Source organism: Lactuca virosa, chromosome 1 (genome assembly GCF_052849685.1).
Source record: "Lactuca virosa cultivar CGN04683 chromosome 1, Lactuca_virosa_CGN04683_v6, whole genome shotgun sequence".
Classification (NCBI taxonomy): domain Eukaryota; kingdom Viridiplantae; phylum Streptophyta; class Magnoliopsida; order Asterales; family Asteraceae; genus Lactuca; species Lactuca virosa.
In genome coordinates, this window is record NC_136426.1 from 15,964,270 (window position 1) to 15,980,763 (window position 16,494).

The following is a 16,494-nucleotide window of genomic DNA, read 5'->3' on the forward strand; positions in this document are numbered from 1 at the left end:
CTACTTAAGCTAAGAAACCCATACATCCCTGCTGTAGGCTCTGTCTCGCCCTGGTGGCAGAGCAGAAAGCAGATCCCGATCTAATTCCCTCGCCATAAACCGTAAGTACTCCCCCACTAGGGTCACAAATCGTCACCATCTGACGCTCGCAATCAATCAGAGCTCCAAATCAGCTCAACCAATCCATGCCTACTATGACGCAGACATCTCCCATCGCTATCGGCACCAGATTTATCGGAAAATCAACACCGAAAATCTCCAAAACACAACCCCAGAATACATCAGTGGCAAAAACCGCATGCCCGTCGGCTATAGAAACTCTCAGTGGTCGACTCAAAGTCTCACATCTAACACTCATGCGACGACTAAAGGATAACGACACGAAGGATCGACTCGCACCCGAGTCAAATAACACAAAAGCAAGCACAAAGTTCACAATAAAAGTACCTATATTAAACACAATATAAGCGTAAACAAGTCATAATAACAACATGAATAATGAGATATGTACCAGCAACAACATCAGGTGCTGCGTGGACCTCCTCCGCAGTCAACTGGAAAGCTCTCCCACGAGCTCTCGGAGCCTTAACCTTCCCGGGCCGACCATCAGCGACACACAAGGTAGCAGGAGCAGGGGCCTGGGCTGATCCCTGAATGAGCTGAGGACACTCGGCCTTCCGGTGGCCAGTCTGGTTGCAATGAAAGCAAACCAAAAATCCCTTGGGGCAATCCTTCGCCATATGCCCCTCCTTGTTGCATTTGTAGCAAATCCCATGGCGGCGAGATCCCTCGTGACTCTTACCGCACTTGCCACAAGTGCGGCCCTTCTGGCCTCCTGCTCTAGCATCAGCGGGCTTAGCCCGCTTGGTCGCCGAATGCGACTGTACAAGTCTCCTATCTCTCCCCTGAGACTCTCCCTCCTCCATCGTCTGAGTCTCCAACTCGATCTCCCTCCTCCTGGCATTGGTCTGTAGCTCAGCCAATGTCTGATATGATGAGTTCACCATGAACTTCCGAATATCCCTCCTCAAAATGCTCAAGTACCGGCTCACACGTGCCTGCTTAGTAGACATGTGCTCAGGGAAAAATAATGTCCTCTCATGAAACATCCTCGTGATGTCCGTCACTGTCTCTGTCTTCTGTCTGAGAGACAAAAACTCTTGGGCCAATCGTTCCCTCTCCAACTGGGGAACGAACTCATCTCGGTATAGCTGGGTAAATCTTTCCCAAGTCATTGCATCATGGTCTGCAGGAGAATAGTTCGTCGTCACAAACTTCTACCAGTCCTTCACTCCCAAGCGAAGCTGGTTCAACGCGAATCGAACCCTCAGGTTCTCCGGGCATGAACAAGTATAAAAGCATCCATCGATATCGGAGATCCATCGCATCGCAGCAATTGGGTCCTGGGTCTTGTCAAACTCTGGTGGCTTCGTGTTGCTGAACTCTCAAAACATCAACGAGTCACCCTCCTGTGCTCTCGCTGCTGCAAGGGCTGTGGTGGTTGCGGCAGCGGCAGCCTCAGTGACGACAACATATCGCTCGTCAAAAGTCTCGATCAACGTGGTCTTAATAGACCCGAACATCTCCGGAATGGCTCCCTGATAGCTGCGGCCACCTCACTCGCAATGATCCTGCGGATCTCCTCATCACTAGTACTCACCCTTTCGGGGTTGCCGGAGCCTGAACCTCAGGTAGCCACCATAGTCTCTCTCTGAAACATAAACACAGAAATCATCAGGGGCAGGCTAAAGCGTACACACATATACACATCCTTACATGCTCATTAGTATCCCGAGATTCTTGCTTGAGTCGAGTACGGATTCGGTGCTTTCAGTAGTACGGGCCCAATACTACCTTCCACACCAGCCCGTATTTGCCCCAAGTCCTCATCTTAGGACCCTAATTCACATATACTCTATCCCTCATGGATATCAAACTACTATCTCAGTATACTTCCCAAACTGAACATCTAGATACTCCTACTAGATCGCTCCTCAACTCTAATCTGCCTCGTAAAGATGTCCGCCATGTACAACTAAACAACACATACAGAGTAAATGGCAAGAGTAATGTCGTTCAAGAACGACCTCCTAGGCTAAGGCATCATGAATCATGCAACTCTAGCTCAAAATTCCTCAAATACCTAGCCTATCATCTAACATGCAGTACTAATAGCTCAAAAGTAACTCATTTCATAATATACTCAAGTAAGGGTATTTTGAGAAATCACCGCTCGGGCTCTGGCTGATTGTACACATTACTTCGTCTCGTTTCCTCTTGAAATCTTTTGCTCATTTAGAAAATCATTTCTTTTTGAAAAAAATTCTCAAATCCTCAGTTTGAGTCCAAACATACCCGAGGGTACATCTGAATCCCTCAAACCAAGGTTCTGATACCAACTTGTAACACTCAAATTTTCAGACAATTTTTTTTTCACTTTTAAAAATTCACATAAAACATAGTTTAACAATTCTCATGCCAAATTTATTATTTTTCTCAATCACAAAACATCCGAGTTTGTTGTCAAATATCCCAGAATCCTCATAACACAAATTAACAAGCTAGCGTGTACAATCATCTCGGTGCCTTCCCGCGATCCTGAGATGTACCTGAAACACATCTTAAACAAACACTGTAAGCACGAAGCTTAGTGAGTTCCCCAAAATACCACACACACAAATAATTAGCCTCTCATGGCTATATCTCGATATGGACCCTCTTGTCATGTGTCACAGTGAAGACCCTCCGGTCTCACGACTCGGTATGGAACCTCCGGTTCTGTGTCTCGGTGAAGACCCTCTGGTCTCACTGCTCGGTATGGACCCTCCGGTCATAGCTCAATAAATGTACAGAGTAATATACAACAATAATCACAAAGACAGAATGCATGATATCACATATCTCAGTATAAGCAAATAAGACCCTCCGGTCAATAACACAAATAAGACCCTTCGGTCGCATAGTAGTTACCAGTCAGGTAAGTATAATGAGAAGACTCACCTCGTAATGTAAAGTAGTATATCTCGTACCCGACCTGCCGGTCTAGACTCCGCCTATCGTATATCACATATTCCTCTAATTAATAATTGATATTAACAACCCCCGAAAGATGTTAGGCTAAGTTTCTCTACTAATCTCAGAAGGATAAAATACCATTTTACCCCTCCATGGCCCCCAAAGCCCACAACTTGACCAAAACCCTAAAAGTCAACAGAAGTCAACATCTAGCTCGTACGTTGGGCGTACAGTCAGCCATGCACGCATCGGGGTGGCTCAGCGCTACGCTGCGAGTAGCTGGGAGTGCGCACAACGTACTCCCCAGTTTCCCTCTTTTAGTCTTAATCCGTTAAGACCATTGCTACTACTACAAATATGGGTTGAATAAGGTCCATTACTCCATAAAGTTGGTGACTTTAAGCCTTAGCATGGCTGGACAAGTCTAAAACTCATAAACTTTAATCCTTTACTCACAAAGGTCCTCATATCTCATGCATGGAGAGATCTTAACGACCAAGATCCCATTTTTATGAGTCCAAACGACTAGAAACACCTAAATGGACATGTATTATGCTCTGGAGTTCAACAAACTCATAAATCTTCAAGCTTGGGACATAAAACCCTAAAATGAACCAAAACATGAACTAATCAAAACAATGAGAAAGATTTAAGCTTGATACCTCTGAATGATGCACCAACCACAGGGAAACTCAGATCCAAAAGCTTGGACACCAACTCTTCTTCCTTCAAAGCTCCTTCTTCTTAAAAGAATCCCACAATATCACTCAATAAGCCACAAATGCTCACACAATCTATGAAAACGGGTTTTAGGGTTTGAGAGGAGTTGAAGGCTGGAAATGAGGCCATCATGTTCCTTAAATAGGGACACACCACCTAATTATGGTTTTCACTCTGAGCCTAGTACGCCCAGTGTACTAGGTGGCCTCCGCGTCCATAATACGTACATGAGTACGCTGAGCGTACACATGCGTGCGCCCCGCGTACTCATTTGTCACCTTTTTCTCAATCAAGGGCTAGATAACAACTCAATAAAGGTAAGGTTCATAGATACATACCTTATTTCGGGATGTTACACTACCTACCAGTCCGCCTGTCTGGCGCTTTTCGGCCAGTCCTGCCCGACACTTGCCTACCACCCTTGCCTAGCCATTGGCTAGCTAGTCCTGAATTCGGTTGGCCCAAGAGCTGACCTAATTCCCCCTTAACCTAATTATCCCCTATAAATAGAACATTACCTCCTCCATGGAGGGGGGTTCTCTAACCCTAAGGCATCAGCCTCCATCATGGACATACACACCCTCATTACACCAAGATGGTTCTCTCCGACTAGGAAGAACCATCTCACATGTACAAATCGATCTAACTTGATTGTCGAAGCCTGCTCCTAGGGCACAGTCCCTCGGGAGGTTCTAATGACTTTGCATTTTGATTCCAGATCCCCGTCGCAGCAACAATCAATAAGACTTCCCATAGATTTGGGTTACATTATTTAGTTTCTCGTCTCTCAATTTTGTACCAAGGCATAGGACTATGGCATCATACGCTTTTACTTTTAGTATATAGTGTTTTATTTGTACAAAAATTGCCACTTTCTACCATAGCCAGATAGGTCGTGTTTGTAACATCGTTCTATCTTTAATTCGTTGTTGCATTATGGAAAGATGATGATATCTCCATATTAGTTAACAAATATGGACTAAAGTATTTAGGACAATGAGGAATTGACATTCAGGAGGCTATAATAATGGTCAACACCAACATCAGACAATGTCTCTATACTGATGTAGATAGGCATTTTACAGTAGTTATGAAAGTGTTATGCTTATCTAGTATTGTTACATGTAGTGGTGATCTTATTGAGGTTTTGGAGGCTAAATATTCATACAATCTACCTTTATCCATGCAACATCCCAAAATTTCGAGTATAAAATTTGAAAATCAGAGTGTAAGTTTTACCATAAGGTTTTATCCATAATCATTAGCAAAATATAAAGTTTTCTTCTCATGTCATATCAAGTAATTTTTTAACTCTTGAAATGTGATTTCCATATATCTAGAATTCTAGCATTTCCAATCCTATATAAAGATATAATGTATAAAACATTAGTCCATAACCAACTACTAAATTTAGTTATCATTAACAAAAATGACCCTAATTAAATGTATCTATCTTAATCTTAATAACTTAATAGTTTCAACTAAATAACATAATACAATATGGATTAAATATGGATGAAATATACCTTAGTGACTGATACTACTTCCTTTAATTTCATGAGTCCATTAATTAAGAGCAGCCCATTTGTGTGCCCACATTTGGAACCCAAATTTGAAACACATTCCACGTCTAAATGTAAGCCCAAGCGATCTCATAACAGTTCAAAGTCCATTTGTCATGATGCAATCATCGTCATCCCCATCGAATAGGCTGAAAGCTTCCATCAGGTTAGGAACCTTGGGAAATCAGTGGCTCCATTGCCATTTGTATCCACTTTATTGATCATTTCCTAGAGCTATTCTCTCATATGTACGTCACCCTGTAAACAAGAGTCACCAGAGGACTCAAACAATGGCCCTTCATGGATTATTCACAGGTCGCCGGAGACTAGGTCTTTGCCGGAAAGATGTGAATCGAACCACATGAACACCTCGACACCCAATCGTCCTAACTCCATGACACTCCATCGGGTTTTCCTTATTATGACTATTTGCAATGATATACATATTGAGAATGATAGAAAGATACGAACTAATGGAACATCAAAGGCCATGATTGTCTTAAATTGAATATTAGGAAAACTAAGCTAGTTTGGACTTTATTTTATGGTATTAATCCCGATGAGGGTTTATTCCTTGTCTTTATTAGGGTTGAAGCTTCTAGGGGGTTGCTAGTAAAGACATGAGTTTTATTAGCAGGTTGGTTATTAGAAGAGTTGTCAACATTGTTGTGCTAATGCATCTTCTTCCAAGGTTTGGTGACTCGTAGAGTGAGCTCCTTTTTCTTTGATTTTTATGGGTATTGACAAACTTTTGTTTGGCTTTAGGACATGTCAACATGTGCACATAGAGTCGGAAACATTGTTATTTGACAAAGGGTTACACAGATCGACCGATGACATGGTGGTTATAAACTATGGATCTTAATAGTACAGAGTAAATTCAAATTCGATATTCAGGGATCTCTAGTTGTGTGGATAGTTTTTCTAGAAACCTTTATTCAAATGTAGTTTTCATAATTTTCATAAGCCTTATCCAAGTTTTAGAAAGATGAGTTTATGTAATCATATTTCGCTCATAGAACTCTCTTACGAAATCTAACATTCCTTATACTCATGAAAAACAAACTCATTATTTGGTGCCTAGAACTTTAAAAGTTACTACTTGATTATCCCAATTTAAAGTTCTCACTAACCCAGACACATAGAGGAGAAATATCAATAAAGAAAATAAAAATACATAATCCATGAGATATCATATTCTTGATTACCAAATCCTCATTTTCGTGAACCCTAATTTCTAACAACTATTTTCTATGGAAGAATGTTAATATTTGATTAAGGATTATTTATCTTGATAAATCTGATTAAGGTCACAAATACTATGATCTATATAATTCTCAAATGTATACAGGGGCGGATCCAAGAATTTTCCGAAGAGGGGACAATTTTTTTTATAACTTTTTATGGTGGACAAATATTTTTGAAGAGTCAAAATATGTAATTTTGAAGGGTTAAAATATAATATTTTTTTTGAAAAAAAAAACCCTATTTTTTTAATTAATTTTTTTGTGTTGTGGGGTAGCTGCCCCCACTATAGGACCGTCACTGAATGTATATATATATATATATAATATGCGAGTTGAAATAATGGTTTTATTAAATTACGTAATTATAAATTACATAAAACGTAATAAAATCAAAATTGAAGTTGAAGATCAATTGAAAATTAAAATCAAATCAAGTAAAGCTAAGTATATTTAATAATCCCAATATGTATAAGTGTATATTGTATTTAGCTAAGTATATTTAATAATCCCAATATGTATAAGTGTATATTGTATTTAGCTAAGTATATTTAATGGTTTTTTATAATTTTTTATGGAGACAAATATTTTTGAAGAGTCAAAATATATAATTTTAAAGGATTAAATTATAATATTTTTTGAAAAAAAAATCTATTTATTTGTTGTAGGGGCGGTTGCCCCCATTGTAGGACCGCCATTGAATGTATATATATAATATGCGAGTTGAAATAATGGTTTTATTAAATTACGTAATTATAAATTACATAAAACGTACTAAAATCAAAATTGGAAGTAGAAGATAAATTGAAAATTGAAATCAAATCAACTAAAGCTCGATGTTTATTGAATTTAGCTAAGTATATTTAATAATACCCATATGTATAAGTGTATGATCAGTATATGTATCGTTTTCTTGGAATGTGACATTTAACTTCCAAGACAAACACTTTTTCCTAATATATAAAAATTATGAAAAAAATGATGAGGAAGAGAATTCATCAAATTAAAAGCTCTGAAAAAAATTTCCGACCAATGGCAGATCCAAAGGTGTTGAGCTCCAATTATCAGTAACTACGTCCGAAGATATGTTTAGATCATCGTTGTTGCATATGAAAGGTTCAAAATCTGGTTGCCATGTGAAACTCGAAAGTGTGGTAGTGTCATCACTCCAAGATATATCTTGTGGCAATTCTTCATTAAGTATATCTTGTAGCTCAAGAAGGTTCGTGTTTTGAACCACAAATTCTTCAATCTCATTGTCTTCGCCTGTAAATGGAGGAACCACCATGTTCTGCAATTCAGCCTCCTCGGTGAAATCACATAGCAACATTTCAGATCCACTAGGAGAATCTTCACCCACAATCTCATCATTTTGTTGATCATCTGAACTTTGATTCAAGAACTTTGCAAACACATCAGCAAGGTCAATATTGGCCCGTTCAGGTGACTCGTTAGCAGAGTCACCACTGTAACTCGGGTTACTAACATAACCCGAACTACTATTCCCGATCTGTGATGACCGGGTAGGTCGGGATCGTCGATTCTTTCGACACCCACCACCTACAGGAACATTCCGAAGGGACCCACCTTTGGTCCAATACCTTCTACAACCTTTACAAAAGTATCTAGGTTGTGACAAGCTATAGTTGTTGTAGTAGCAAAACTTGGTGTTGGGTGAGGCACACCTCGGACAATTTGGTGCGATTTCAACACTAGGTTTCCACCTATTTTCGATCGGCCTTTGTGGGTAGTGTAGCATCATTTGGTCAAACATTTCTAGAGAGAGAAAGTAAAGATCGAGTATGGCTTTTTCTGAAGTGAAGAATAAGATGTATCATGTATATATATACATATATAGAAATAGAGGGGTACTATGGTAGAGTAAGGTAGATGTAGAGATCATGGGCGGTTTTGAACCCGTTAACAAGAAGGAAGTACGTTAAATCTTGATCTCGTTTCACACACTAATATGTGTTTTCGGAGTTTGAGGTTAATCTTCTCATTAATTAAAAGAATGTTACGTTGTTGCATACATGCATTGACTTGTAAATTATGCATCGGGAGTTGTGCATTGGGTCTTGGGTTTGGTGATTTAAGTTATTGGGAAACGGACGGTCCCTTGTTGTGTACTTCGGATTGTGATGGATCTTTAGAAGTCAAACTTTATGAAGTTGGCATTACTGTTTCTGGTGAATATTGACATAATTGCCCTTCTTTCTTCTTGTATGATAAAAATATTGTTTTAATTTTAATTAGTTCCTAGTTTTATTAATTTTGGAGTTTATGTTTTACGAGATGCAAAATAAAAAATTAGCTAACGAAACCAACATTTTTTTTTCGTTGAACCCTATTAATTGGCATTCTAATGCTCCTAACTAAACAAATGTTGTTAGACATTTCCTAAGAACCTTTACGACCTAGTAATGAAGCAAGTATCAACAACCCTTATGTGTTTTGGATGAGATTTAAACTCGGTCATTCATGGAGGAATGCTTACCATGTCATCATCCACAACCACTATCAGTTGATGGTTGGTACTTGGTATGCGATATGATTAATTACGTCTAAATACATAGTATACTATGTTGATGTGTATGAATATACATTTGCGTTTTATTCTATATATATGTGTATTTTTATATATCTCTCCAATCGATCATTGTTTTTGCATCTTTCATGGTCCAACTTTGCAGGTCTCCATTCCTCTTTTTCGGCTATGTTCCTCGAGCTCTCTATAACTCCAACAGTCTCCCTTTCATTTGTTCTGGATTATGTATACGCGTGCACACACACAGGATGTGTGTGTTTTCCTTCTTTGTTTTGTTTTTCAATTTCATATATAAGAACACACATAAGAAGCTTCCCCATTTTACTTTAACTAGTTGGTGTTGTTATTATTGCTTATATTCCCCTAATAAAACTAAAAAATAAATAAAAAGGAGTGTGTTTCCTCTTGTGATCACCATCTTATTCTTTTCAATTTCTCTAGGTTTATAAATAATCTCATGTGTTTCCAAAAATTTTTCGTGGCTTAGATTGGTTGTCATGTAATAAAAGATGAGTAGGTGATCAACTGATCATACGAATATATATAACTTCTGGTCATTTTAGTGATTTTTTTATATTATATTTTTATAGAATTTTATTAAATAAATGGCAAAATTGGTTGGGAGGAAGTCAAACCAAATTTTCAGAAAAAGTAAAATTATAATAATAATTATAATAAAAATAATATATAAATAACGGCATAGGGATCAACAAAGCCCAATAAACAAGGAGGATTTGATTAATGGTAGGCTAGCAAATACATGTTGCACGTGCTCCTCCCTTTCCCCTCTCCTTTTACGTGGCCACATCTAATACCTTTACTTTTCTTATTATAAATTTTGATTATAAGCATACCGTCTACATCTAAAAACCCTTTAGACCTTCTGTAATACCCACCACAAACAGACCCGTGGTCACAATCGAGGTTCGTACACACCATTCCGGTTATTCATGGGTGGGCGTTTTTGTTGACGGTTGTTTTGGCGAAGACGAGTGACAACGGCTAATGAGGGCATTTTGACCATTTTAAGCTTTGGACTAGCTGTTCAACGGTCATTTTTTCAAAAAAAAATATTTTAAAAAAACCAATAATTTTACATATAAAAATAAAATAATATACAACCTTATTTTTATACCATTATTCTCTTTCTCTATTTACACACAACTTTCTTACAACCAAATTAGCTCAAAGTGGCGTGATTTGAGGCTAAGATGTACCAAATTTGGAGGAACGTATAACAACCTCAACAACTTACATGAAAGCGGGTCAAGCGATTTCGATGTGTTTAAGGCAGTCTTGGATCAATATGAAAAAACAACGGCAACCCGCAAAGCTTTTCCATATCTCAAACTGTGGCATCCCCAAATTCACGGTCATTTAAAAAAAAATTATTTATGCTTATTTGAAAATCAGAGTATTCATTTTAAAAAATAATATTGCGGAATTTGTTCCCAAATAAACATGATAAATATATTATCAAAACATTTCCGAGGAAATATATTTTGTTTATATAAAAACTTTGGAATGTCATCGTCAATACAGAAACATAAGCATAAACAGACCTTACATTCATTTACACTAGTGATTTACATCTCATTTAATCTCTCAGTTAATGTGTCATCGTATCGATACATGTGATACAAATAAACTGTGTGGGTCAGGTTTGCAAACGTGGTGAGTACATAGGATTTTCAACCCACAATAATAAAGTTATTATTTTTCATCATCAAATAATTGACCCAATTACCCATCCCCATTATCTTCTTTATTCTTAAGTATCTTCCCTAAGAATCATATATTCCTCAATATTTATTCCTAAGGAGTGTCCGAAGGAATAGGCACGAAGTCCATCGCTGTCAGGGTTTATTTAACATGCACTAAGTCCATAGTTGTCGATGTTATCTGTTAGGCACTAAGTCCATAGATGTTGATGTTATCTGTTAGGCACTAAGTTCATAACTGTCAGGGTTTATCTCTTTTATTGACAGTATTATTTTAGGGAGTCCACCCACAATACATGTCAATGGGTTTTTAGAGTACATCTGGCGAACACATCGTTTATAACACCTACAGGTTGTAAGTCTGCTAGTGTTCCACTGGACTGTCTAGATTAGTCTGTGGTTGTCATCTATACTTTGCTAGATGACTGGGCCATCGCTTGGGTCATCGCTTCTCATCATCTTTCACCTCTCATCATCTATATCATCTTTCATCTATCATCATTCATCTAATCTTTCATCTTTCATCTCATATCATCTTTAATCTACCCATCTTTATCCATCATAATTATAGGTATAAAATACGTATACAGTTTAAATCGAATAAAACATGTATATTTTTTTCATCCAGCATAGATATCAGGAACACAGATAATATGCACACATAGCACGTAATTTATATTAAATACTTCATATCTATGTGTAAGATGAAAGTAACTATGCACTCACTTGTTAAAGTGATGACTCCAAACTCGGGCAGCGCTTCGCTTCTAACAATTTTATTTCCTTCGACGAAACCTCGTATCATTACCACTAGATTTTAGTCTACTTTTTATTGCGACTAATTATTAGTCTAGATTTACGAGCGATATTGTTTTATAAGTGTTAAACATAACTTTTCAACTACTATGTACAGACAGGGACCAGACATGAAACACCGGAGGGCATAACCATTTTGGCATTTAAGTTGTTCTGAAATCCAACAACCCTATGAGGCCCTTCAAACCAGATTCCCCGTACCGCGAGCAGTTAAAAGGTATTATAATAACACTTTGTATATTTTACAATACTTACATATATTGTTTATAAGTTCATAATAACGATAATGAACTTAAACATAAGTTATACTTAAAGTCGGGTAAGCATAATTCACTTACAATGGAGTTTAGCGAAGAACCGGGCTCTGCGCGAGCAGAACTTCTGAGCCGAAAACTCTTCTTCTCGGAGCCTTCTGGCGCTCCAGGACTCGCTACTAACTCCAAAGAAGGGCTAGAGAAAAGCCTTGAGGCTTTGGGAGTGTTTGGGAGAACAGAAGTGGAAAGGTGTGAAGAAATGGGATGATTTGCGCCTCTATTTATAGTCTGGAAATGGCTTAACACATCATGTTACTGAGCCCAACACGTCGTGTTGAGGTGCCAAGTGTCACCATCTGGTGGCAAGGCGTAGGGAAGAAGCAGTGGCTCAGATCGCACCACGTGTCACTCGCAGATTACTCCAAAAACTAATTATCTTCTAAAATCCGTAACTTTCGCATACGAACTCCATTTTTGACATTCTTTATATCCACGCGTAAGTATCGACGTGATCTACAACTTTCGTTCAGACACTTTCGGCTAATTTTGTCACACCCCCAAACCAGACGGCGGAAACGTCCGGGGGTGGAGGACTTCAGTTGTAGTATCACAACACATGTATCATAGTAATCAAAGTACAAACAACCATTGTATTTAAAAAAAGTATAAGTATTTACATGTGTTCAATCATTGTATATTGAACCAAAATAGTTATACAAAAGAAGATATGACTCAACATAGCTCCATCTTCTCAAAAAGCTCGGGGAGGACCTGTGTATTATTTCCCTGAGAATACAAGTAATTTGAAAAGAGAGTATCAACTTAAAGTTGAGTGAGTGCATAAGTGTTTATGTTTGAAAGAGTATCTCTGTATCTTGTATATGTAAACTGTTCCAGAAAGTCTTATATTTTCTGTTGTATATGAAAAGTAGTTTTATTCCCATAAAACCGTTCTCTTTGTATTAATGTTTTGTATTTGTATTCCTTTATGAAAACTTGTAACTGAGAGTGTGTCTGGCTCCACCAGCTGTTATTGAAAACTGTATTGAACCATTGTAGTTTGTATTCTGTAAACTGGTACTTTGAAGGTGTACTTTCGTTTAGTTGTTTATACTTTAACGTATTATTAATATCTTTTTAATGAGTTATTATAACCATACTATGACGGATGGCCTGAAACAAACGCTTTGTGGGCGTTTAAACTGTTGATAACAATAGCCACTCATTGGCGTGTATGTCTGACTGTAGCTAGCAGTCTGAGTGCGGGGTTGTCAATCCCGATATAGATCTACACACAACTTGTTTCGATCCCCGGGCTGGAGATTCTGGTTATAATGTCAGGGCTTTACCTTGGTTGTCTAAAATGAATTAAACAACCTGAATTGAATGTCTCAGAAAAAGCATATAAACGTTACATGTATATTAGTTATAAAAACCCAATCATTCTGAAATAAATGATTGACAGTATGTTCTTGAATTAGTATTCCGAACATGTATGTTCTTGAATCAAAACCCAATCATTCTGAAATAAATGATTGACAGTATGTTCTTGAATTAATATTCCGAACATGTATTTGATAAGTGTAAACCCTTGATTTGTTTTGAATCAAAACCCTTGTTTCTTGTAAATCAGTGTATTCTAGTATACTTGAATCATGAATTATTGTTTTACGTATAAATTATACCTATTATAATTTATATGTACTTTCTGAATCGGTATTTAACTATGTTTGCATGTAATCCCTTGCTCAACATGTTACAAAGGTATTTGAATTTGTTGGATTAATGTCTAAGTCCATAACTATATTTGGTATGTACTTGACCCGACCCGGCATGGTCCATTTGGGTTGCACTTCACCGGCACAATTTATATGGATAGTCTTTTGAGAATAGTATATTTATGATTTATATTAATATATTATAAGTTCTAATATATTAATATGGAATCATATTATTTAATTAGTATTGATCAAGAATTAATTTAGAATTAATTAAGTGATCAAAAAGAACTAATTAAATATGGACTCTTATATATATGGAATGGGCCAAGTTCATTTAGGTTGGGCTAAGCTTTCATGGATGGTCCATGGAGCTTTTAACCCATGGATCCTATGTAAATGAAAGGTCATGGGTATTAGGGTTTACATGGATGTAACCCTAATCCTCCATAATATATAAAGGGGTCCTTGGCTCACAAAATTGGCACAAGTGTGTGAACATAAGAGTGGGCCGATTTTAGTGTGCATACATATTCTCTCAAGTTCTTCCAAGGTGTTTTGGTGATTTGTGATTCCATTTGAGGCTTCCACACTATTGGGGCTAAGCTCTTAAGGCCAAATACATCAAGACTTCAAGCCACATAAAAGGTATGTTTCCCTAACTAGTATATTATATGGTTTATGTCAAATGCATGCTAGTTATAGGTTTAATGCCTTGGAAACCATTTGCATGTATAATAGAGAAAACATAGATCCAAGGTATTTAGGGTTGTATGTGCACCATAGGATGTTGTAGTATACTAAAACCCAACAGTGGTATCAGAACCATGGGTTGTTTTCTGTTATATTGATGCAAATGTTTTATTTTCAAGTTGAAAAAAAAAGAAAAAAAAACATGACGCTTGTCAAATTTTAAGATAATTACTTGTTTTGTGAAAAACGAATTATTTGTAAAATTTGAATAATTTGTTATATGAGTTGAATTAGGTCAAATTTAGTAAAAGATAAAATGATATGATTATTTTATTAGTTTTAAAAGTTTGATCTAAATGTTTTAAGGAGTTACATATTTTGTCATAAAATTTTGGAGCTCAAAAGTTTTTTTTAAAGTTGTGATCTTAAGGGTTTTTGAAACTTCCATAAGTTATGGATATGAAAGTTTTTTAAAAAAAAAAATTTGATTCAAAGTTTTTATGGAGTTACAAAATTTGGTGTTAATGTTTTAAAGAATTCCATAACTTGTTCTTAAGTTATGGAACATCGAAAGTTTCATCATAAAACACCATTAATTCCATAAATTATGGAATCCAAAGGTTTTCAAGAATTACAAAACTTGCCCTCAAGTTTTGGAATTTGAGAAAAGTTTTTTATGGAAAAAAGAATTGAATTCTAAAACTCTTGGGTTCATAACTTAAACAATTAATTAAATGGTTTTAATTTTGAGTTTAATAATTGTAATTATGATGTTTTGTTGAATAGTTCAAATTAACTCTTATGGACTTTATTAATAGTTAATTAAATCGTTTAATTAAAAGAGTATTATTAATCCATAAATATATGGTTTGAGTTTAATTAAATTAAAAGTCTAGTTTAATTAATAGATTAAACCACCAAGTATTTTAAATGTCTAAAATACACCCTTATACTATTATAATATTAAAAGTTTAATATATTATATGTATAAGAGCAAGTCGTCTTACCATTAGTAGGCCTCATTCACGAAGCCAGTCTATAAGGGGGGTATAAGGTTACTGCCTATAAAATGGCAGTTTAATGGGTGTCCACTCTCACTCACCGCTTCCTTGACCGGTGGAGGGTCGTTAGCCGAACAGGTAGGACAAGGACTATAATTCTCCCTTCATTATAAGTATAATGATAAATACTAAGTAACCAAACACTTATAAATTCCCAATCTTAGTTACTTAGGAAAATGTGAATAAGGTGCTAATCCATGAAATTACACTTTGCACTTTGTTTAAGCTGTTAGTGGAGCGTGTGTGGTTAACCGGCACACTAACCTGGACTTAACAAGGTAGGCAAAGGGTAACTTAATGTTTATCATAGTATCGTTGGAGCGTGTGTGGTTAACCGGCACATCGATTGAGGGGTAAATATTAAGGGTACCAAGTATATTTGCATGGTTACTTCACACCTTGTTTTGTGATCCTCGACATCCCAGTCACAAAACCTGAAGGGCACACTCGAGATTGAAAAATGCCATTGAAAAGTTCAATGAATCTCAAAAGAATCTAGGAGTTTCAAAACCAATTAAAACCTAATAATACATTTCGTTTATCTTGGTGGAAATTGGTGAATCGTCATTCACCTACCTTCAAATATTTTATAGCTTGGATTACGACATCCCTCTTCCAAGTTATAAAATAGTTTGTTGGGTCCTAGCCTTAATATATCATATTGGGTGTTATATTAAGGACTTATATCAACTTTACGTGAATTTCTCCCATTATTGATGTCTGGTTTAGACAACAATGATCTTCCCAAACCAAGCTTTCCTAATGAATATGACTTCCCGAGTTTGGCTCATGGAAGTCATAATTCTCTTCCTCCACCTCCTCCAATTATTCTCCCTAACCCACAAGTTCAAGGTCACTCAAGCCCTAATGGCAAGCAAGGTCTATGTGTGATCACATCTTAGAGATGAAGTCACATATTGACAAGCCGGGAGAGTTGGGTGTCAAAGTCTTGAGAAAGTTGGATGTTCAATCACTTTCTAAGTCACATAGTGAGTTCCTTTGGGACTACTATGAAACAGACTATGACATGAACCTTAATGATCATATCTATTTGCTTGGTGCTGCTGAATCAGCAATGATTTGGAACGATAGTAAAGCAAATTTGATTAGAATATCAACTTCCAAAAAAATTTATGGACAGT

The 16,494-nt window shown here is 36.8% G+C and overlaps 1 protein-coding gene across 1 annotated transcript; it reads right to left on the reverse strand.

Moving 5' to 3' along the window:
- Positions 1 to 7,352: 7,352 nt before the first annotated feature.
- LOC145103898 (Dof-type zinc finger DNA-binding family protein) lies at positions 7,353 to 8,507 on the reverse strand. The gene has a single exon (XM_079041176.1). The coding sequence runs from the start codon at positions 8,313 to 8,315 to the stop codon at positions 7,545 to 7,547; it is 771 nt and encodes a 256-aa protein (XP_078897302.1). The 5' UTR covers positions 8,316 to 8,507; the 3' UTR covers positions 7,353 to 7,544.
- Positions 8,508 to 16,494: the final 7,987 nt, after the last annotated feature.